This window comes from Saimiri boliviensis, chromosome 14 (genome assembly GCF_048565385.1).
Source record: "Saimiri boliviensis isolate mSaiBol1 chromosome 14, mSaiBol1.pri, whole genome shotgun sequence".
Classification (NCBI taxonomy): Eukaryota; Metazoa; Chordata; class Mammalia; order Primates; family Cebidae; genus Saimiri; species Saimiri boliviensis.
In genome coordinates, this window is record NC_133462.1 from 15,200,225 (window position 1) to 15,224,709 (window position 24,485).

The 24,485-nt window shown below is 47.8% G+C and overlaps 1 protein-coding gene across 5 annotated transcripts in view; it reads left to right on the top strand.

The window, feature by feature from the left end:
- GRIK5 (glutamate ionotropic receptor kainate type subunit 5) overlaps window positions 1–24,485 on the top strand; it is an 84,717-nt gene that overhangs the window by 31,880 nt on the left and 28,352 nt on the right. For all 5 annotated transcript variants that reach the window (XM_039466118.2, XM_074385602.1, XM_074385603.1 and 2 more), the window contains one exon: window positions 5,197–5,400. In XM_039466118.2, the coding sequence (XP_039322052.1) occupies window positions 5,197–5,400 (204 nt within the window). The remainder of the gene's footprint in view (window positions 1–5,196; window positions 5,401–24,485) is intronic.

Below are 24,485 nucleotides of genomic sequence, written 5' to 3' on the forward strand. Positions count from 1 at the left end.
CTCCTCTCTCTCCTCTCTTTTCTCAGTCTCGCTCTGTTGCCCAGGCTGGAGTGTAGTGGCATGTGATCTTGGCTCAGTGCAACCTCTGCCTCCTGGGTTCAAATGATTCTCCTGTCTCAGCCTCCCAAGTAGCTGAGATTACAGGCGTCTACCACCACACCTGGCTCATATTTGTATTTTTAGTAGAAATGGGACTTTCACCATATTAGTCAGGAGTTCACTTGAACTCCTGACCTCAAGTGATCCACTCGCCTCAGCCTCCCAAACTGCTAGGATTACAGGTATGAGCCACTGTGCCCGGGCAGAATATTTTTTTTCCATATGGGTATTTAATTCAGCAGCACCATTTATTTTAACAATCGTTCTTCCCCCTTCACGACAGTTTCACCTTTGTCACAAATCAATATCCATTTATTTGTGGGTTTCTAAACACTCCATTCTATTGTCTGTTTGTCCATCTTTGTTCTAGTACTGCAGTGTCTTAATTACCATAGCTTTAAATTGTTAATATTTGAAAGGGTAAACCCTCAGCTTTGCTTTTCTTATTAAGGGTTACTTTGGTTCTTCTTGACTCTGCATTTCTTTTTATCTAAGTTATTTTGAGATGGGGTCTTGCTATGTTGCCCAGGCTGGTCTCGAACTCCTGGGCTCAAGTAATCCTCCCTCCTTGGCCTCTCAAAGTTCTGGGACTATAGATGTGAGCCACCAAGCCCAGCCAACCATGCATTTCCATACACACTTGAATATCATACTTCACATTTAAAAAATTCATTACATTGGGGAAGGGGGCTGGGCGTGGTGGCTCATGCCTGTAATCCCAGCACTTTGGGAGGCCGGGGTGGGCAGATGACTTGAGCTCAGGAGTTTGAGACCAGCCTGGGCAACATGATGAAACCCTGTCTCTACAAAAAATGTGAAAATTAGCCAGGATTAGTGACACTCACCTGTGGTCCCAGCTACTCCAGAGGCTGAGGTGGGAGAATCACTTGAGCCCAAGAGTCAGAGGTTCTAGTGAGCCAAGATTGTGCCACTGCACTCCGGCCTGGCTGACAGAGTGAGACCCTGTCTCAAAAATAAATAAATAAAATTGGGGAAGAGACAAAAGTTAATACAAACCTATGTAAAATAGAATTCAAAGAATATAAGGTGGTTGAGGAGTGAAAAATCAGTTTCCTTCCCTCCCTGGGTCTCTCATTTTCTTTTTTCAGAGGCCACCATCCTTCCAGCAATGTCTATGCATATACAAGCACATCCCTGCTTTTTCTTTAACAAAGAGTAGCATATTGTACACGTTGTTCTGTAGCTTGTTTTTTTCCTCTTAATATATCTTGTAGACCTTGCTATTTTAGTGGTTGCCTGGGATTCTTTTATGACATCGATAATCTTTTTAACTTGGCCCAAATTAAGTTGTTTCAGTCTTTGTTCTCACTACAAGCAGTGCTGCACTGACTTTCTTGGACCTGCATTTTTGATGCACGCCATTTGTAGGCTAAATTCTTAGAACTGGACTTAGCAGTACCTCATTGTCTGGCTGCAGTATTGGGCTTCTGCATAAGATTCTCTTTGAAGTCTGAAGGCCCTAGCTTTGAGGCTCTTTGAGGACCCTTCTGTTCTGATAGTCTGTGGCTCTAAGTTGAGTCTTAGATTATGGTTATCTAATTTTGAGTTCTATTCACAGACCCCAGTCTCTTTTTGTCTCTCTAAGCTCAGATCCCATTCCTGAGACCCTGAACCCAACTTCCTCAGTCTCTAATTTAGAGATCAACTTGGCATAGTGGAAGGAACAGGGTTTGGAGTGCACAGTGATTAGGTTGTGAAGCCCAGCTCTGCCCTGTCTCCCTTCCCACTGCTCTGCTTTAGCTGGGTGGCCTTGGGCTAGACGCTTTATCTCTCTGAGCCTCTGTTCTCTTCTCTGTATGTCAAGGGGACTATATGGGAGCCAGACACTTGTCTTTAGGAGTCTTGATTTCTGATTATCCAGCTTTGATATCCAGCCTGGGTCCCTCACCTCTGTCTGGATTCTCCCATATCCACTATCTGATTCTGTCCACTTGAGCTCAGTCTTGTATGGGGCTTAAGAGTGGAGCTTTGGAATCAGACCAGCTTGTCCTTCTCAGCCGCTTACTATACTTCTCTGGACCTCAGCATCCTCATCTCTAAAACAGAAGTAATAATACCGCCCTCCCACGCTGACAGAATTGCTGTCACATAGCAAGCCCACAAGAAATGTTGGCTGCTGCTGCTATTATTAGTTTAATCTCACATTCTTGTTCCCAGTTCCACAATTTTGGATCTGGAAAGGCAGCTTGACAGAGAATCACTGACTGCCCTCCATCCCATTGCCCTACAGCTGTAGGGCTCTGTGTGGTCCTGGAGTCCACGGCCTATGACCTGGCCACATAGTAGGAGATTCTATCACTGTGTGACAAACCACCTAGAACCCAGAAACTGAAACAATAGCAGTTGCTAATTTTGCATGATTCTGTGGGTCAACTCAGTGGTTCTTTGGCTGGTCTTACCTGGGCACACTGTGGCAGCATTCAACTGGTATCCAGACTGGACTAAAAAGTGCAGAATGTCTGTGGATGCTGGCTGTTGGCTGGCATGCCTTGGTTTACTCACCCTCCAGCAGGCCAGCCTGCACTTCCTTAAATGGGGGCTGCTCTGAACGCTGAGGCTCTGAAATTCACACAGCATCACTTCTGCCATGTCCAGTTAGACAAAGTAAATCCTAAGGCCAGTCCAGACCGAGGAGTCTGGGCCCAGCAAGAAATGGACCCCATCAGCAGTACAATATTGTGGCCACGTCTGTCATGGAGCTCAGTAATTATGTGTTGAATGAATGAGAGGTGATGGAGGTCACTTGACCACTTTGAGCCTCGGTTTCCACATGTGTAAAAGGAGTCTACTCATGCCCATTTCAGTATAAGTTCGCCGTGAAGAATTAAAGTGATGTCATTGAAAGAACACACAGCACAGGTTCTCAATACACAATAACCATTGCGGATATTTTATGTTACTACTTTTTGAAAGAGTCGTGCTGTATCACCCAGGCTGGCCTGCAGTGGCACAATCTTGACTCAATGCAACCTGAGCCTCCAGGGCTCAACCTCAGCCTCTCAAGTAGCTGAGACTATAGGTGTAAGCCACCACACCCAAATAATTTTTGTTTTTGTTGTTTTTTTTATAGAGATGGGGTTTTGCTATGTTGCCTAGGCTGATCTTGAACTCCTGGGCTCAAGCCATCCACCCGCTTTGGCCTCCCAAAGTGTTAGAATCACAGGCTTGAGCTACCATGCCTGGCTCATTGTAGATACTTAAACCAAAGCTCTATCCTGGCTCTTCGCTAAGTCCTAAGTTCTTTTGTTCATTAGTCCAGAGTGACATTGTACAAACAGCCATTTATATAATAACTGTGTCCAGATACATTTCCCATTTGTTACCATCTTCACATGCCTCGTCTTTCTAGCACTTGGACCATTCTTTCTGCTTTTGTGTTTCTTTGGCACAATAGGGTCAGTAAAGTTTGCTCAGACCCGTCAGATACAAGCGTCAATGTGGCAGACTGACTGTAGGTCAGAGATTGCAAACTAGCAAGTGTGTTTGTTTTGGCCTGCAGAGCATTTAATAATAATTGGTATTAGAATTTGAATTGGTTGCTGTATTAGTTCGTTTTCAAACTGCTGTAAAGAACTGCCTGAGACTGGGTGATTTATAAAGGAAAGAGATTTAATTGACTCACAGGTTCAGCAAGGCTGAGGAGGCCTCAGGAAATTTACAATCATCGCAGAAGAGGAAGGGGAAGCAAGGCACTTACTTCACAAGGCAGCAGGAAGGAGAAGTGCTGAGTGAAGGGGGAAGAGCCTCCTATAAAACCATCATATCTCATGAGAACTCGCTATCCCAAGAAGAGCATGGGGGAAACTGCCCTTATGATTCAGTTACCTCCACCTGGTCTCTCCCTTGACATGTGGGGATTACAATTCAGGGTGAGACTTGGGTGGGGACACAAAGCCTAACCATATCAGTTGCTAACATTTATTTTATTTTAGAGACAGAGTCTTGCTCAGTTGCCCAGGCTGGAATGTGGTGGTACAGTCATAGCTCACTGCAGCCTCGAACTCAGGGGCTCAAGCAATCCTCCCACTCCAACGTCCCAAAGCACTGGGATTTCAGGCATGAGAGTTGCTAACATTTATAATCAGGAGATTTTACAAAACAATCTTAGGTTTCCAAATTCTTTTAAAATTACACCATCTGGGCTGGGCATGGTGGCTCACGCCTGTAATCCCAGCACTTTGGGAGGCCGAGGAGGGTGGATCACTTGGGACCAGGAGTTAGATACCAGCCTGGTCAACATGATGAAACCCCATCTCTGAAAAAAAAAAAAAAAGCCAGGCATTGTGGCAGGTACCTGTAATCTAAGCTACTTGGGAGGCTAAGGCAGAGGAATCACTTAAACCCAGGAGGCAGAGGTTGCAGTGAGCCGAGATGATACCACTGCACTCCAGCCTGGGCAACAGAGAACAAAACCTCATCTCAAAAAGAAAGAAAACAGTCGTACCATCTGTCATCTTTGGCCTGCCTCCCTCATGGGGCATTGGGCTGGAGCTAAACCCTGGTGAGGGATACCCTCTTTAACCCATTGGTGGCTTATGAAGTTGGTTGGGTGAGTCATTACCAGCCATGTGAAAAGATGAAGTTTAGCAGAATAGAAAATATCAGAATGTATTGCCCATAGTCACTAGGGCAAGGACTGTTCTGTGGAATGAAGTCTAGTTATGTGTGTTCATGTGTGGGTTGCAGAGTAAAATGTATCTTTTACTGTGGGTTGTAATAAGAAATCTGAAAGCCCCTAATCCACTTTGGCACAAGCTCTATCCAGTCTGACTCACTCTGAAGTTACCACCTCCCTCGTAGGCATTTGAGATTGGGACCAATGAACGTCAGGTTGGCTGCTGGAGATTAAAATGGCTCCCTGCAATCTGCTAGGGGCTGGCAGCACCCATGTGCTTTTCCCCTGGCTTTCAGGTCTGTTCCTCACTCTGAGAATTTGTAAGTGAGAAATGTGTACTATGAATAAATCATGCCTGCTCAGCCAGCAGATTCCTGCTCTACCTGCCTGGTCCAAGTTCCAGGACCCCCAACCCAGCCCCCAGACCAGTCTCTGACCCCTGCTCTCTTCTGCCCACCCAGGAGAACCCATACGTCATGCGCCGGCCCAACTTCCAGGCCCTGTCGGGGAACGAGCGCTTCGAGGGCTTCTGCGTGGACATGCTGCGGGAGCTGGCTGAGCTGCTGCGCTTCCGCTACCGCCTGCGGTTGGTGGAGGACGGGCTGTACGGGGCACCTGAGCCCAATGGTTCCTGGACAGGCATGGTTGGCGAGCTCATCAACCGGGTACAGCTGGGCTGGGGCTGGGTCTGGGGCTGGGGCTGGGGCTGGGGAGGGGGCATAGACCCAGTGAATGAGGGAGGGCAGGCAGCCAGGCAGCCAGTCAAGTCTTAGGAGCAGCCTGGCTGGTGGCACACCACCTCACTGATGTTGCACTGTGTGCCTGTGCCTGGCATGTGCCATGGGACAGGACGGGGGAGGAGAGGTGGTGCATGCATCTCCCCCTGTGTCCTGCTTTGCCAGATGCCCCTTTCATGCCACCTTGGATTAGTCGGTGTGTAAAGATTTGTTAAGTGAATGAAGACATGGAGTGGGGAGCAGGAAAATGCCTGAGGTGACCAAAGCCTTCTTGTAGGAGGCAGGGCTGAGAGCAGGGTGTACACCTCACCTGTATGCTATGCCCAGCACCTGCCAGGGAGTCTGACATGTCCTGGATCTGGAGGGCTGCATATAGAACTCACACATGCACTCATTCAGCGGGTGTTTATTGATCACCTACTGTGTGCCTTGCCTCTTGCTGGGCATGGGATTCCACTGTGAGCACAGTGGATCTGGACCGTGGCCCCAAGAGCTCAGAGTCTCTTTGGGGTGCAAGACAGCACATGACCACAGCACGCCATCTGGGCTGTGATGGGGGAGCTCAGAGTTGGGGGCCCAGAGGAAGTTCCTGACCCAGTCAGACATCCCAGGAGGGCTTCCCAAAAGAGATGATATCCAAACCAATTACCAGAGGGCATAAAGGAATCAGCAAGGTGAAGGGGGTGTGGGAGAAGGGAAGTGTATTTGGAGCAGGGGAAATAGCATCTGCAAAGATGGGGTGATACAAGGGAGTGGGGTGCACTGGAGGAGCCAGTGAGGCCTGAGCATGGGCAGGATTTGGTTGCAAGTGAAGAGGGTTGGAAGGCAGAGCCATGGGAGGTGGCAGGCAAGGGTGCAGTGGAAAGGATCTTTGGGCATCAGAGCATCCTGGATTTGAATCCTTAGGTGTCATTTCTCTTCTCTGAACCTGAGTTTTCCCTTTCCTAAGATGGGGATAATAATACCTTACAGGTCTGTAGTGAGAGTTACGAGAAATAGGGACAAGTACCTCACACATTGCTTGGCAGAGTGGGGAACTGAAATGTGGTTTCTCTTTTTATTCCAAGTGGGAGAAACTATGGGCACAACTGCCCAGAGGCAGGACTGTGCCTTGGGAAGCAAGTAGATCCTCAGTTAGACACACCCAGAGCTGGTGTGCAGAGCAGCCAGGGCAGCCTTAACATTAGACTAGACTAAGCTCATCAGAGATTTTCACCCTCCTCTCTTTCTCATATCAGAATTTCCAGCATCCAACCCCCTGAACATCACCAGGGAAGACACGAGAAGGCCACTTTGCTTGACAAGGATGTTTATCACTTAGGGCGCTGACTTTCAAAAGTTATTTTGAGAACAGAACTTTTTTTCCAATTGAAATCTCCTTCAGAACCTTGGGCAAGAGCAGAGCTGCTCTGGTGGAGGTGGAGATGACTCCATAGGCAAGCCCCGAGGTACTGCCCCATAAAGCTGCCAGCTAATTTGAAAACTTCTGCCCCAGGGTGAGTTTTAAGGTCAGGGCAAATTTTATTATTATTATTTTTATTTTATTTTATTTTTCTGGAGTCAGAGTCTCTTCTGTTGCCCAGGCTAGAGTGCAGTGGCACGATCTCTGCCCACAGCAACCTCTGCCTCCCTTTAACCTCTGCCTCCCGGGTTTAAGTGATTCTCCTGTCTTGGCCTCCTGAGTAGCTGGGATTACAGGTGCGCCACCATACCTAGCTGATTTTTATATTTTTTTGAGCAATAGGGTTTCGTTATGTTGGCCAGGCTGGTCTTGAACCCCTGGCCTCGAGTGATCTGCCCGCCTCACCTCCCAGAGTGCTAGGATCACAGGTATGAGTCACTGCATCCAGCCCGAAGCCCAGAGGCCCCTGGTGAGACAGGAGATGAGGAGTCACAGAGCTGACAGCTCTGTGCTCACCTGAGGGCACAGGCTTCTCCTGACTTGTTTCCACAGCCTGGTCTTTAGTCGTAGGATCAGAAATTTTCTTTAATCTGATATCCCAGAAATAAGCAGGCTCCAAGGGAGTAACCCTGCACCTGAAGTCACTCAAAAGTGATTGCCCTTTTTTCACCAGCAGAGAAGTTTGGAACAGTCCTTATTTTACAGTTGTCTGACCTTTGTGTCTCAGGGTCCACTCAGTAGGGTCGCGTGAGAGGATCTGGGGCCTGGGGCCAGCAAAGTGTAGCAGCTGGGAGTGTCTGTGGTTGGCTACGATTGTCGATTGTCGTCCTAAGTCCTGTTTGAATCTTAGCTCTGCTGTGTACTGGTTCTATGGCCTTGGACAAGAGCTTAATGTTTCTTTAGGTTATAGTTTGTTCAACTGTAAAATTGGGGAATAACAGCCCTATAGCACACAGGGTTGTTGTGAAGAACAACATGCAATGAAGAACAGGGCCTGGTGCATTACAGGTGCTGTATGTGTGTCCTTTGTTTTTCCCTTTGAGACTGGGTCTCAGTCTGTCACCCAGGCTGGAGCATAGTAGTGTGATCACGGCTTACTGCAGCCTCAACCTCCTGGACTCACGTAGTTGGGACTATAGGCATATGCCACCATGCCCAGCTAATTTTTGTGGTTTTTTTAATAGAGATGGGGTCTGGCCATGTTGCCCAAGCTGGTCTTGAACTCCTGGGCTTAAGTAATCCTCCTACCTCAGCCTCCCAAAGTGCTGGGATTACACTATTTTTATTATTTTTATTGTTTTTATTGTTATTCATACCAACATGGCCAGCACATACATTTGTGTATTCATCCATTTTCCATTCAGCCAGTATTTGTTGAGTGTCTACTGTATAACAAACCCTGTGCCATACCCTGGGGATACCGTGGTAAACAAGCCTGATGTACTCTTACTGAGCTGGCTAAAAGGTTTGGGCCTCAGCAGAAGGCCCATGGGATGCCCTTGAAGGTTTTTGTTTTTGTTTTTGAGATGGAGTCTCGCTTTGCTGCCCAGGCAGATTGGAGTGCTATGGCGTGATCTCGGCTCACTGCAACCTCTCCCTTCCGGGTTCAAATGATTCTCCTGCCTCAGCCTCCTGAGTAGCGGGGACTACAGACACGCACCACCACACCCAGCATTTTTGTATTTTTAGTAGAGATGGGGTTTTGCCATGTTAGCCAGGCTGGTCTCGAATTCCTGAACTCAGGTGATCTGCCTGCCTTGGCCTTCCAGAGTGCTGGGATTACAGGTATGAGCCACCAAGCCCAGCCGCCCTTGAAGGGTTTTGATCTGGCTCAAGTGAATTGGCTCCGGTGTTGGGGGAAGAAGTGGTAACAGGAAGACCAGTGAGGAGATAAGGAGTGAGCTGGCGGGCCTCAGGTGGGAGAACATCAGAACTAGAGGCTAGGGGAAAGGCTAAAGAGAACCAGGGCTTGGTGACTGCCTGGGGTGGGGGATACAGGAGAGGACACGAGGGAGAGCATTTGTGTCTGGCTTGGGCAGCTGGGTGATGTGTCTGGCTTGGGCAGCTGGGTGATGGCGATGACATTTACCAGGAGAACACTGGAGAAGGAGATGGCTGGAGCATGAAGGGTAGGCGGGGCTTAGCCTTGCCCCACCGTGGGATAGCTGGGTGAGCCAAGCTTCATGGGAATAGTCACCACCATCATCACAACAGCAGCAGCTGTCATTTGTTGATTTTACACCATGTGCAAGGAGCTTTTCAAGTGTTACTTAACATAATTCTCGTAACAGTCCTTCATGGCCCGAGGATCACTGCCCAGTGTGGGATCTGGACTCCCTGAAGCACGGGGCTACAGCCAGGTGTGTCTGACTTAAGGCCTGTGCCCTTTTCAGCCCTCCAGCCGGGAGTTTGGGAAACCAGGAGTACACTGACGGAGTGGCACGCTGTGCCGGGTCCTATTCAAGCTTTCTGACTTGTCTCCATTCTTGACTGCTTGTGGCCACCCAATGAGGAGAGGACTGGTATTAGCCCAATTTTCTCAAATACACAGTGAGGCACCAAGGTTTCATGTCCAGGCCACATGGCTAGTGACCAGGAGAACCAAGGTGGGCATCCCACAGGGAGGCCCAAAGCTAGGGAGTGACTTCTAGATGGGAGACAGCCTGGGGCACCAGCATCGCTCCAGTCACCCCTGGGCCAGGCACAGGGCTCCTTGGCCAGTCTTGAATTATGACCCATTTATTCCACCCAGTGGCCATGGCTGGCATTGGCCTTCTCCCTGCCATCACTGCCATGGTGTGAATTCAGCTCCCATCCCTCTTGTCAGCCTGCTCATTGGCCTCTTGGCTTCGAGTCTCTCCACTCCCCAGCTTGTCCTTCAGTAGAACCTTTCTACAGTGTGAGTCTGAGCTGTCACTTGTATGCTTTAACTGAAGCCCCTGAGGCCCTCAGGATAAAGTTTAGCCTTCAAGGGCAAAGAAGATACCTTAGGTCAAGGTCACAGGAAGCTAACTCTGAGACAGGGATGTACAGACAGGAGGTGTGATGGTGTGCCCCTGGAAACCCACCTCGCTGGGAGGGAAGGAAGCAGACTTGGGCAGAGGAGTTGAGCTGTGCTGCAGTCACAACTGGGCCTTAGCCATCCCACGGGCAGCTCTGGAGCTGGGCTAGCCATCAAGGATTGCCCCCTGTGGCAGCCAGGACATAAGCTGCTCTTGGTGAGAGTCAGGACTTTGAGGGAAGGGTCGTTCTTCCATTGACAGAGCTGAGAGCTATCAGCCACCTTTACCCTGGGTAGCTGAGGCAGTGAGTGCCCCTCTCCTGAAACAGAGTCTGGGTGGCCACCATGGTATCCAATATAGCAGTGCACTGGTTAGGAGCCAGAAGGAGCCGGCTTCAGGTCCCCAGTGCTCCCACATGATCCCTGGCAAGCCACTTATCTCTCTGAACCTCAGTCACTTCTCTTGAAATGGGGCTAATGTTACTTTCCTCACTGAGGTGTTTTTTTTTTTTTTTTTTTTTGAGGTGGAGTCTCACTCTGTCTCCCAAGCTGGAGTACAATGATGTGATCTCGGCTCACTGCAACCTCTGCCTGTGGGTTCAAGCGATTGTTCTGCCTTAGCCTCCCAAGTAGCTGGGATTATAGGCATACACCACAATGCCCAGCTATTTTTATATTTTTAGTAGAGATGGGGTTTGACCATGTTGGCCAGGCTGGTCTCTTTAACTCCTGACCTCAAGTGATCTGCTTGCCTTGGCCTCCCAAAGTGCTGGGATTACAGGCATGAGCCACCACGCCCAACCAGTAGGTTCTGAGGCAATTAAATGAGAGTGAATTTGCACGAAGCCTGGTACATGCCTAGCTCACAGGTGGTAACTACTGCCAGTCTATTTTTCTTGTGGCGATCTGTATGGGAGTGTGTTTAGAAGCATGGGCGTCGAAGTTGTCTGCTAGCCCTGGGTTCAAATCTGGACTTATTCCTTACCGGTTTTGTGACCTGCAGGCAGGTGGCTGCCCCTTCTGAGTCTCAGTGTCCCCTCAAATGAGGAGTGGTGACCCCTAATTTAAGGGGTATCACAGGGGACAGATGAGATCAGCACAGCTCATAGATGCTATCATGACCAAAATAATACTCACACACCTCACCTGTGGCCTCCACACTGTGGTGATGGGAGCCTTGTCTACTTAGCTGTGTCCCCAGCTCAGGGCCTGGCACACTGTAGGTTTCCGGTAAATTAGTGAGTATGTGATTAAATTAGTGAGTAATGGCCAATTGACTGACTCTGTCCAGAAGGCTTTAGAAATGTTGTCCCCAGTTCTCTTCCTCTGATAGAAGATGCACACACAGGTTGGGTGCAGTGGCTCATGCCTGTAATCCCAGTACTTTAGGAGGCTGAGGCGGGCAGATCACTTTAGGTCAGGAGTTCGAGGCCAGCCTGGCCAACATGGTGAAACCTATCTCTATTAAAAATACAAAAATTAGCGAGGCATGGTGGTGGGTACCTATAATCTCAGCTACTCAGGAGGCTGAGGCAGGAGCATCACTTGAACCCAGGAGGCAGTGGTTGCAGTGAGCCAAGATTACACCATTGTACCCCAGCCTGGGCAACAGAATATGACCCCATCTCAAAAAAAAAAAAAAAAAAAAAAGAATTAAAAAAAGAAGATGCACACGTACACACATACACCAGCAGTTCTTCAGCTAAGCACATGGTGGTGGATTTCAACTTCCCTGCATACATTTCTTTTATTTATTTATTTTTTTTTAATTTTTTTTGAGACGGAGTTTCGCTCTTGTTACCCAGGCTGGAGTGCAATGGCGCGATCTCGGCTCACCGCAACCTCCGCCCGCTGGGTTCAGGCAATTCTCCTGCCTCAGCCTCCTGAGTAGCTGGGATTACAGGCATGCGCCACCATGCCAAGCTAATTTTTTGTATTTTTTTAGTAGAGACGGGGTTTCACCATGTTGACCAGGATGGTCTCGATCTCTCGACCTCGTGATCCACCCACCTCGGCCTCCCAAAGTGCTGGGATTACAGGCGTGAGCCACCGCACCCGGCCTTCCTGCATACATTTCTTATCCAACCCTATCTCCTGGGGGTTGCCTCAAGTCCTCTAGATTTCATTTTCAAGTGACATGTAGTATTTGTCTTCCAATTCTAAAATGTTTACTCATTGTGAAAAATACATATCTAGGCATGGTGGCTCACACCTGTACTTCTGGTGCTTTGGGAGGCTGAGGCAGGAGGGTCACTTGAGACCAGCTTGAGCAACATGGCGAAATGCTGTCTCTACAAAACATTAAAAAAATTAGTCGGGCATAGTGGCACACACCTGTAGTCCCAGCTACTTAGGAGGAGGCTTAAGATGAGAGAATTCCTTGAGCCCAGGAGTTCAAGGCTGCAATGAGCTATGATTGTGCCACTGCATTTCAACCTGGGTAACAGAGCAAGACCCCATTTCTGAAAAAAAAAAACAAAAAAACAAAAAATAGGTTGGTACAGCAAAGGACGATATTACAGAATACCTGTTTTTATGCTTATTTGTTATTTGGAAATTCTACATGTATTATGTTTCAGGTTATAAAACACTATAGTAAGTATAATCCCATTTTTCACAAAAATATTGGGTATATATGCATCAAAAATTATAAGCAGGTCAGATGCAGTAGCTCATGCCTGTAATCCCAGCACTTTGGGAGGCTGAAGTGGGAGGATTGCTTGAGCCCAGGAGTTCCAGACCAGCCTTGGCAACATGGTGAAACCCTGTCTCTACAAAAATTGAAAAAAATTAGCCAAGTGTGGTGGTGTGCACCTGTAGTCCCAGCTACTCAAGAGGCTGAGGTAGGAGGATCACTTGAGCCTGGGAGGTTGAGGCTTCAATGAACCACAGTCGCGTACTGCGCTCCAGTCTGGGTGACAGAGTGAGACCCTGTTTAAAAAAAATAGGCTGGGCATGGTGGCACACGCCTGTATTCCCAGCACTTTGGGAGGCCGAGACAGGAGGATCATCCAAGGTCAGGAGTTCTAGACCAGCCTGGCCAACATGATGAAACCCTGTCTTTACTAAAAATACAAAAAAATTAGCTGGGCGTAGTGGTGTGCAGCTATAATCCCAGCTACTCAGGAGGCTGAGGCAAGAGAATCGGTTGAACCCAGGAGAGGTTGCACTGAACAGATGTTGTGCCACTGCACTCCAGCCTGGGTGACAAGATCGAGACTCCATCTCAAAAAGAATTAAAAATAAATAAATATATAAATAAAGTCCATCTCACTTAAAAAATTTTACATTACACTGTGTTTCTGATTATGAAACAGATTTGTACTAAGCATAATCCCATTTTGCACAACAATAGCAAGTATATATGTATCCAAAAAAAGCATTTTTGCAAACCATCAGAAATTTTCATAAGTAATTGAGAAGCAGCTCCTTTATTTTCTGTTTATATGTGTAGTACTAAATGATAAAACATCAAATGGTACCAATAGCAGCAACACTGGATATGCATGATGGTCTCATACCTCAGAGACCATATTCCACCAACTTATTTCCTACGAATTCATTAATACAGGTGCCTCTTTAAATTTCTTAATTTTTTTGAGACAGAGTCTTGCTTTGTTGCCCAGGCTGGAGTGCAGTGGCACGGTGTTGGCTCACTGCAACCTCTGCCTCCCAGGTTGAAGCAATTCTTCTACCTCAGCCTCCCAAGTAGCTGGGACTACAGGCGCCTGCCACCATGCTCAGCCAATTTTTTTGGTATTGTTTAGTAGAAACGGGGGTTTCAACATATTGACCAGGCTTGTCTCGAACTCCTGACCTCAGAAGATCTGCCTGCCTTTCCCTCCCAAGGTGCTGGGATTACAGGTGTAAGCTGCTATGCCTGGCCTACATTTCTTAAATTTTTATTTTTGCAAAAATGATATCCTGCTGCATTTACTGTTGTGTAGTTTGCTTTTTTTTACTTATAACTTGACCATCTTCCCATGTTAGTGCACATAGATCTGCCTCATCTTTAAAAACAGCTACATTCACTTACTGAATAAACTATTTATTGAGCAGCTATTCTGCGCCCACTCCATCCAGGACACTAGGGGGCAGCAGTGTACTGAGCAGACTTGCTCCCTGTCCCCTCCCTCCCACCTCACCCCACCCCCCGCCCCCACTGCTGATGTTCTAGTGGGGGAAACTGACAGGGAGATATATTAATATCGTGTCAGGTGAAGCAAGGTAAGGAGATAAAAGTGTCTGGTGCGTGGATGCTGTTTTAGACAAGGTGGTTGGGTAGCGTTTGAAAAGAGATCTAAATGGGGTGGGGAAGACAGTCCTGAGAAGACCCACCAGAGAGGGCTTCACGAGGACAGAAACTTGTCTGTTTTCCTCACTTCTGTATCCCCAGTGCCTAGAACCATGTGACACTCAGCTGAAGCACAGTAAATACTTACTGAGTGAAAGAATGGGTCTGGGGGAAGAGTGTTTTCCAAGTAGAGACCACATATGTATAAAGACTTGAGGGGAAAGATGCAGTTGAGGGGAGACAGTGAGAGGTAGAGAGATCCGAGAGCAGGGCCCACATCACGGGGCCTCACAGTCACTGCTAAGGAGTGCAGCTGTTATTTTTTATTTTTTGAAACAGAGTCTTGCTCTGTCACCCAGGCTGGAGTGTAGTGGTGCCATCTTGGCTCACTGCAACCTCAACCTCCCAGGCTTAAGCAATCCTTCCACCTCAACTTCCCCAGTAGCTGGGATTACAGGCATGCTCCACCACACCCGGCTAACTTGTGTATTTTTTGTACAGATGGGGTTTTGCCATGTTGGCTAGGTTGGTCTTGGAAAAAAATTAGCTTCTGGGCTCAAGCAGTCTACCTGCCTCAACCTGCCAAAGTGCTGGGATTACAGGTGTGAGCCATCAAGCCTGGCCTTAGCTGTTATTTTTATTGTGCTGCAAAGTCACAGGAAAGTTTTAATCAAGGAATGTGCCATGATATTTAATTTTATTTTGAAACAGAGTCTCACTCTGTAGCCCAGACCCAAGTGCAGTGGCATGATCATGGCTTACTGCAACCTCCACCTCCTGAGTTCAGGCAATTCTTGTGCCTCAGCCACCCAAGTAGCTGGGATTACAGGCGTACACCACCATGCCCAGCTAATTTTTGTATTTTTAATAGAGACAGTGTTTTGCCTTGTTGGCCAGTCTGGTTTTGAACTCCTGGCCTCAAATGATCCACTTGCTTTAGCCTCCCAAAGTGCTGGGATTACAGGTACTAGCCACTGCGCCCAGCCTGATCAATTTTTTTTCTCCTTTTTATTGAGGTGAAATTTACGTCACATAAACTTAACCACCTTGAGTGCAGTTCAGTGGCATTTAGTACAGTTACATGTTGTGCAATCACTACTGCTATCTAGCTTCAAAACATCTTCATAACCCCACAGAAAACTCATACCCATGAAGCAGTCACTCCCCATTGCCTTGCCACTACAACCCCTGGCAACCACCTGTCGTTCTGTCTCCATGGGTTTACCTATTGCAGGTATTTTACATAAATGGAATCATCCAATATGTGGTCTTTGTGCATGGCTTCTTTCACTTGGCATGATGTTTCCAGGTTTTGAGAGTTCATCCGCATCATGGCATAAACCAATACTGCATTCCTTTTTATGACTGAGTGGTATTCCATTGTATGCATTGACCAGCAGCATGTAATTTTTAAATCATTTTAAAATGGTTGCACTGGCTGCTGTCTTGAAACATACCTTAGTGGAACAAGAGTAGAAACAGAACGGTCCATTTAGGAGGCTGTTGGAGGCTGTGGATGAGAGAAGATGTTGCCTTGGTTTGAGTAGCAGCTGTGTCAGGCATGCTGCCAGTTTGGATGTGCATAAGAGGAAGAGAGGAATCGGGGTGACTGGGGTTTGGCCAGGGCAGCTGGCGAATGGTGAGGCCAGTTTCCATTATGAGGAGGACATGGGAGGAGCAGTTTGGTGGGGCCAGGACGAGTTTTCACTGGGCATGGATCATTTGAGATGCCTGCTTGAAATTCAGGTGAAGTCATATGTATTCCATTGTGTGGTTCAGCATGAATTATTTACCGTATCCCTATTGATGGCTATTTGGATGGCTTCCAGTTTTGCTAGCATAGCCAGTATCACCATAAACTTGGCCTGTGGATTGGTGGGAGTGTTCCTGAGGGACACATTCCAAGAAGTGAAAGTGCTGGGTCAAAGGGTATGAATTTTTTCCAAGTGTATACTGCCAAATGGCTGTTCAGAAAGGCTTCACCAATTTATATTCCCACCAAAAGTGCACGAGAATGTGAAATTTCCCATACTCTTGCCAACAGTCAGTGTTATCAGTCTTTTATAAAATCTTTGCACATCTGAAAGGCCAAATATAATATCTTATTGTTTTAACCTTAAACAGAATGCTATCTGGCTACATACCAGTAATCCTATGTGGACATACCATAATTTATTTAGCCATTTTTCATAACTACTTGTTTCCAGGTGTTTTTATTGTTTGCGCTCTTGTAAATAACCATTAACAAACAACTTTTCTTTTAATTTTTGAGAATACGTTCTCACTCAGTTACCCAGGCTGGAGTGCTATGGTGTCATCATTGCTCACTGCAGTCTCAGCCTCCCCAGGCTCAGATGATCCTCCAACCTCAGCCCCCTGAGTAGCTGGGACTGCAGGTGCACGCCACCATGCCTGGCTAACTTCTTTGTATTTTTTGTAGAGATGGGTTTTCACTACATTGCCCAGGCTGGTCTTGAGTTTCTGGGCCCAAGTGGTCCACCCATTTTGGCTTCCCAAAGTGTTAGGATTACAGGCATGAGTCATTGCACCTGGCCAAGAAGCATCTTTACGCACACAACTTTGCCTGCATTGCAGCCTATTTTCTTGGGATTGGTCCTCTGAATAGAATAACTGGGTGGAAGAAAAAGACCCTTTTTGTGGCTTTTGTGATATTTTGTTGAATTATTTTCCAGAAAGACTACAACAGTTTCTATACAGGCTGCTTCTTAGCATTGAGTGTTTTTATTGGCTTTTAGCTCTTTAGACAACTCCCTGTCATTTTCATGGATGGCACATCATTTTGATTTTTCCTGCTTTGACTACTAGACCACAGTGGGGCTTATGTCATCAAGTGATCGATGGAATTCTGAGCCCAGGTTAACTCAGAAGGGGCCTGACAGGGCTGTGATCCCCCTATGTTTTCCCAGTTCCTGGTTGTATATTTGGAGTAGACACACATGGTAGCTGGCAGAATCCCACATTGGCACACTGACCCATGAAGTCAGGGCCATTATGGTAGAAAGAGCCATGTAGAAGCTCCTAGAACTCCCTGTCTTTCCCAGAATAGTAATTCAAAAGCAATTCTCTATCCTTTGTGGCAATTGTGGAGATTAGTGTCAGCATTAACAGCTTGAAAGAAGCAGGGGTAGTGATGCCTTCCCCATTCAGCTGGCCCGTTTGGCCTGTGCAGAAGGCAGATGGATTTTGGAAGAATGACTTTGGATTACTGTCAGCCTGATCAGGAGTGACTCCAATTGCAGTTGCTGTCCCAAATGAAGTTTCTCTAATGGAGCAAGTCAGCACAGCCCTTGGCAGCTGGTGTGAGCTACTAACGTTGCAGATGCTTTTTTCTCCATACCAATTTCCAAGGACTACCAGAAGCCAAGGGTTCACATCTTCGTTGTCTTGCTCAGTGTGACATCAACTTTCCCACTTTCTGTCCTGCAAAGAAACTTGAACTCAAGTTTCTTTAGGCTGCAAAGAACTTGAACTCTACAGTCCACATAGCCTCACACTGGTTCCCTACATTAACAACATTATGCTGATTAGGTCTGATGAGCAAGAAGTAGTTGAGTAAGCGTGGTTGACGTTAAACCCCCTATGGATGACAGTCTGGCAGGGTTCAGTCTGGATACAAAACAGCACCAGTTGCCATGCACAGTGGCTCATGCCTAATCCCAGCACTTTGGAAGGCTGAGGCAGGAGGATTACTTGAGCTCAGGAGTTCAAGACCAGCCTGGGCAACATAGGAGAACCTCATCTCTACTAAACATTAAAAAAAAAAAAAAAAAAAAAAGATTAGCAGGGTATGGCACATGCCTGTGGTCACAGCTACTCAGGAGGCTGAGATGGGAGGATCACTTGAGCCTAGGAGGTCAAGACTACAGTGAGCTGTGATCATACTGCTGCACTTCGGCCTGGGCAACAAAGCAAGACTTTGTCTCAAAAAACAAAACCCGTGCCGGTTGCGGTGGCTTACGCCTACCAGCACTTTGGGATGCTGAGGTGGGTGGATCACCTGAGGTTAGGAGTTTGAGACCACCCTGGCTGACAGAGTGAAACCCCTGTCTCTACTAAAAATATAAAAATTAGCCAGATGTGGTGGCACACACATGTAATCCCAGTTAGGCTGAGGCAAAAGAATCACTTGAATCTAGGAGGCAGACTTTGCAGAGAGCTGAGATCGCACCACTGCAATCCAGCCTGGGCAGCAGCAAGACTGTCTCAAAAACAAAAAACAAAAACAACAACAACACCCAGCACCAGTTACTTGAATAGAATCATATCAGTTATTTGAACAGAGAGCATTTAGTATAAAGAATTGTTAACTGGATGTAAAGTTGTTAACCAGCTAACCTAAAGGGTAAAAAGAAGACTAAGAGGTTATAGCAGTAGCAACGGCAGGAAGCAGCTACGATACTTAGTCCTTAGGGGACAAGGAGAAGAGTTTGAAAAGATGAAAACTTAGAAGCTCAGAAGAGGGGCCCCACAGAGCTGAGACTCAGACTGCTGAGGAGGAGGTACTGTTTGATTGACACTGTGACATTTGGTGGGCTTTTTGGATTTTGGTGGCAACTTACAGCACATTGGAATGTGCTACTTCAATCCATTTACTTTCCCAGCACCCTGTAAGGCTTTTCATTTGGGGTGAGGTCCAGAGCCTCAAAGACTGTGCAGCCAGTGTAGGCTGCATGCGAGCCGATGTGATGAGCACATTCAGAGATTCATTCACAAAGTGTTGATGGCAAATAGGAATGCTGTATGGAACCTTGAGCAGGCACCACTGGCTAGCTTATGGTGCAGACATTTAGGGTTTTGAAGCAGACCTGTGCCCTCTTCTGCAGTAAGTATTCTTCTTTTGAGAAACTGCTCCTTGCTGGGTGCAGCAGCTCACACCTTTAATACCAACACTTTGGGAGGATCACTTGAGCCCAGAAGCTAGAGATAGCCTGGGAAACATGGGGAGACCCTGTATCTAGAAAAACTGAAAAATTAGCTGAGCATAGTGGTGCATGCCTGTGGTTCCAGTTACTTGGGAGGCTGAGGTGGGAGGGGATTGCTTGAATCTAGGAGGTTGAGGCTACAGGGATCTGTGATCACACCATTGCACTCCAGCCTGGGCGACAGAGTGAGACCCTGTCTCAAAAACAACAAAAAAGAAGAGAAAAACTGTTCCTGGTTTGTTTCTGGGCCCTGCTAGACTCCTAGAGACCGAACACCTGCCTGTCTCCATGAGTGACCATACGGCCCAAGCTCCCATTGTGACCTAGGTGTTATAATTTCTGCATCAGCCAGTTCAGGAGACAAAAGCCATGCATGGCATGTGAAGGAAGATGATGATGATGATGATTATTATTATTATTATTATTATTATTTTGAGGCGGGGTCTCACTTTGTCATCAGGCTGGAGTGCAGTGGCGTGATCTTAGCTCACTGCAACCTTTGCCTCATGGGTTCAAGCAATTCTCCTGCCTCAGCCTCCCAAGTAGGTGGGACTACAGACGCATGCCACCACACCCAGGTAATTTTTGTATTTTTAGTAGGGACGAGATTTTACCGTGTTGGCCAGGATGGTCTCTTATCTCTTAACCTCGTGATCTGCCCACCTTGGCCTCCCAAAGTGCTGGGATTACAGGCATGAGCCTCCACACCCGGCCGGGAATTATTTTCTCTATAAAGTTATTTACTATATAATTGGAGGGTAAAAGAATGCCAAGTCAGAGAGCAGCCAGTGTTGTTTTTGTTTTTTTTTTTTTTTGAGATAGAATCTTGCTCTGTCACCCAGGCTGGAGTGCAGTGATGTGATCACTGCTCACTGCAGCCTTGACCTCCTGGGCTCAAGGAATCCTCCCACCTCAGCCTCCTGAGTAGCTGGGACCACAGGCATGCACAACCACTCCTAGCTAATGTTTTTTTTTTTTTTTTTTTTTGAGATGGAATCTCGCTGTGTCTCCTAGGCTGGAGTGCAGTGGCACTATCTTAGCTCACTGCGACCTCTGCCTCCCGCGTTCAAGTGATCCTCCCATCTCAGCCTCCTGAGTAGCTGGGACTACAGGCATGTGCCATCATGCCTGGATAATTTTGTATTTTTAGTAGAGACAGGGTTTCGCCATGTTGGCCAGGCTGGTTTCAAACTTCTGACCTCAAGTGATCCACCCTCCTTGGCCTCCCAAAGTGCCGAGATTACAGGCGTGAGCCACTGTGTCTGCCCTATGCCCAGCTAATTCTTAAACGTTTTTGTAGAGACGGAGTCTCACTGTGTTGCCCAGGCTATCTTGAATTCCTGGCCTCAAGCAATCCTTGGCCTCTCAAAGTGCTGAGATTATAGACATGGGTCACTGCACCGGCTTAGCCAGCTTTTTCTGGCCAGAGTGTAAGTATTTTCAACTTTAAGGCCTTACTGTCACAACTCCTCAGCTCTTCTGTTGTATGGAAAGCAGTCATGTACAATACAGTGGGTGTGGCTGTGTTCCAGTAAAACTTTATTTACAAAGGCAGGCAGATGGACTGGACTTGGCCCAAGGGCCATAGCTTTCCCACCCCTCACTCTCAGGTGTCATGGAGATACCATGGCAGGAAATGGCCACATCCCTAGTTCTGAAGGAAGAAAGAACTGAAACTTTTAGAAACTTAGAGGAAGGGCTCTGTGGAACTGAAAGTCCGACTCTGAGGAGAGGTGCTCACAGCTGGTGTTGGATTCTGGAGAGGGTCTGGATGAGACTGGTTTGTAGATGCTGGGAAGCTGCACACCAGATTCATCCGCTGCCAGGAGGAAGGACCGATGCTGCCAGTGGGTGTGGAAGGCAGCTGGGGTGGGAGAGGAGATAGGAAGGAGCAATCCCTTCTCCCTTTTCAATCTTTCAACCTCCCTCCTGTGCCCCCTATTGGCAGAGCCTGGCAGGGTGCAACAGGCAAAGTAGGAATATGGTTTGCACAAAACAGGATGTGCAGGGTGGGTTGGGAGCTGAGGGACTATCACAAGTGCTTTGATTGGCTTTGGGGCATTTAGATGACCCCTCCATCATTGCAGGTGACTTGTCATTCAAATTCTTCCTGATTTCACTTCAGAGATTAAATAACTGTGAGGGGGCCTGTCAAGGTAGGGGCTGGAGGATATATGTCAGGGTGGAAAAGTCATCTCTAAGAAATAGGTCTTTTGCCATACATTATAGCTCACACCTGTAATCCCAGCACTTTGGGAAGCAGAGGTGGGAGGATTGCTTGAGCCAAGGAGTTTGAGACCAGCCTGGGCAACATAGTGAGACCCCCATCTCTACAGAAAGTAAAAAAATTAGCCAGGCATGGTGGCACACAACTGTAGTCCCAGCTACTCAAGAGGTTGAGGTAGGAGAATCACCTGAGCCCAAGAGTTTGAGGTTGCAGTGAGCCATTTTCACACCACTACACTCCAGCCTGGGTGGCTAGAGCAAGATCCTGTTTGAATAACAAAAACAAAAACAAATAGCCTTTCTTCTAGAAATGAAAAGTGAGTAGGAGGAGGGAAGGGGGATCCAAAGGCTCTGGGAGGAGGTTAGGAGGAACTTGCACCATTTAGGATCCTTCCATCCTACCTTCAGACAAAACCCAAATCTCACCTTCTCTCTGCACCACCACTGCTGCCACTCAGCCTGCCCCCAGCACCTCCATGGTCATCTGCAGTGGGCTCCCTGGTTCCCACATCTACTGTTGTACCTGTGGTCTGATCATGTCACCCTCTGCTAATGCCTTCCTATATGACATCCTCATGTAATGTCCTCCATTGCCCAAGGTGCAGAATCCAGTCCCCTTACTGTGGCCCGCAAGGCCCTGCCAGGCTCTGGGCCCCACCCTGCTGCCCTCCCTGCCCTTCCTATTCTGCTCCATCCTTGCTGGACACTGCAAGTCTCTTCCCATCTCAGGGATTGAACCTGCTGATCCCTCAGCCTGGAACCCTCCCCCTAGGTCTTCTGTGTTTTCTGTACTTCCTTCACGTTGCTATTCAAATAAGAACTCCCCCACCCCACAACAGTGGGGAGTGGACCCAGAACAGCATCTCCCTCCAGTCTCTCTTGCTGCCTGCTTGATCAGGCACTTGTCACTACCTGATATTGTATGATTCTATTCACTGCCGTATCTCCAAAGCTAGAATTGTGCTGGGCTAGTGGAGATTGCTCCACAAATGTTTGTCAAGCAGGTAAATAAATGAAAGAATGAGCCAATGGAAAGGGCAGCATGGCTGCAATGTGGGACAGAGCAAGATGGTAGGGGGTGAGGCTGTGGGGATTGGATGGTACAGGACATCTTGGGGCCAGGTGTGAGGTACGGTCTCATAAGGGGAACAGGTGTGGAGCATGGTCTTCATAAGGGGAACAGGTGTGGAGCATGATCTTATTGGGGTGATAGATGTGGTCAGGGCCTCATCAGGCCAGGTGGGGCTTTTGGATGACAGTTTAAGAACAAGGCAGTGGGGTGTGGTGGCTCACACCTGTAATCCCAGCACTTTGGGAGGCCGAGGCGGTTGGATCACCTGAGGTCAGGAGTTTGAAACCAGCCTGGGCAACGTGGTGAAACTCTGTGTCTACTAAAATACAAAAATTAGCTGGGCATGGTGGTGTGCACCTGTAATCCCAGCTATTCAGGAGGCTGAGGAAGGAGAATTGCTTGAGCCTCGGAGGTGGAGGTTGCAGTGAGCCAAGATTGTGCAACTGCACTCCAGGCTGGTGACAGAGTGAGAGTCCATCTCCAATAATAATAATAATAAAAGTAGGGGCAGGCACAGTGACTCAGGCCTGTAATCCCAGCACCTTGGGAGGCCAAGGCATGTGGATCACCTGAGGTCAGGAGTTTGAGACCAGCCTGGCCAATATGGTGAAACCCCGTCTGTACTAAAAGTAAAAAACTAGCCAGGTGTAGTGGCATGTGCCTGTAGTCCAGCTACTCAGGAGGTTGAGGCAGACGAATGACTTAAATCTGGGAGGTGGAGGTTGCAGTGAGCCAAGATGACACCACTGCACTCCAGCCTGGGCTACAGAGCAAGACTTGGTCTCAAAAACAAAACCAATAGTAGTAACAATAAGAAGAGCAAGGTGCTATGACTCATGCCTATAATCCCAGCAGTTTGGGAAGCCAAGGCAGGAGGATCACTTGAGCCCAGGAGTTCGAGACTAGCCTGGGCAACATAGCCATACCCTGGTCTTTATAAGAAATAAACAAAATTAGGCTGGGCATGGTGGTTCATGCCTGTAATCCCAGCACTTTGGGAGGCCAAGGTGGGTGAATCACTTGAGGTCAGGAGTTCGAGACCAGCCTGGCCAACAAGGTGAAACCATGTCTATACCAAAAATACAAAAATTAGCCAAGCATGGTGGTATGTGCCTGTAATCCCAGCTACTTGGGAGGCTGAGGCAGGAAAATAGCTTGAACCTGGGAGGCAGAGATTGCAGTGAGCAGAGATTGCACCACTGTACTCTAGTCTGGGCGACAGAGTGAGATTCTGTCTCAAAAATAAAAAATAAACAAACAAAATTAGTCAGGCATAGTGACACACACCTGTAGTCTCAGCTACTCAGGAGGCTGAGGTGGGAGGATCACCTGAGGAGTTCAAGGCTACAGTGACTTATGATTGCACCACTGCATTCCTGCCTGGGTAACAAAGCAAGACCCTATCTCTAAAAATAAAAATAAGAACAAGCAGAGTCATTGCAGAATTTATTTATTTATTTTTAGTTTTAGTAGAAATGGGATCTTGCTGCATTACCCAGGCTGGTCTTGAACTCTTGGCTCAAACAATCCTCCTGACTCGGCCTCCCAAAGTGCTGGGTTAATAGGCATGAGCCACTGTGCCCCGCCCATTGCAGAATCTAAGCAGGGGAGTACTGTGACCAGACTGTCATATGTTGGGATCTCTGGGGCTGCAGGCTGTGTGTCCTGGGAGGTAGAGAAGAGCTATTCAGTCAGAGATGGTGGCCTAGGCAGATGTGGGCGATGGCGGCAGAGGACAGTGACTCAGTTCCAGAGGTGTTTAGGGGTAAAAATCGGGGAGCTTGAGAATGGATGCAGTGAGGGGTGAGGTAGAGGCAGAACCTCCATGCTTCTGCCTGGGATGGTACTGGATGGAAGACTGGATGTGGAGCAGTGTTAGAGAGCGGGTGGAGGCTGCTGCCACTGCCATATTGGCCAGAGGTTCGAAGACTCACTGATTCCTCTGATCAGTCAGCCCTTGTTTCTTAAATTCCCTGGGATCCAGGGAGGAGTCATCTACCTGGGCCTGACTTCAGACACCCCCAGCCACAGAGGGACCAGGGCAGCAGGCGGATAAAGCCCCTAGGAGGGGAGTG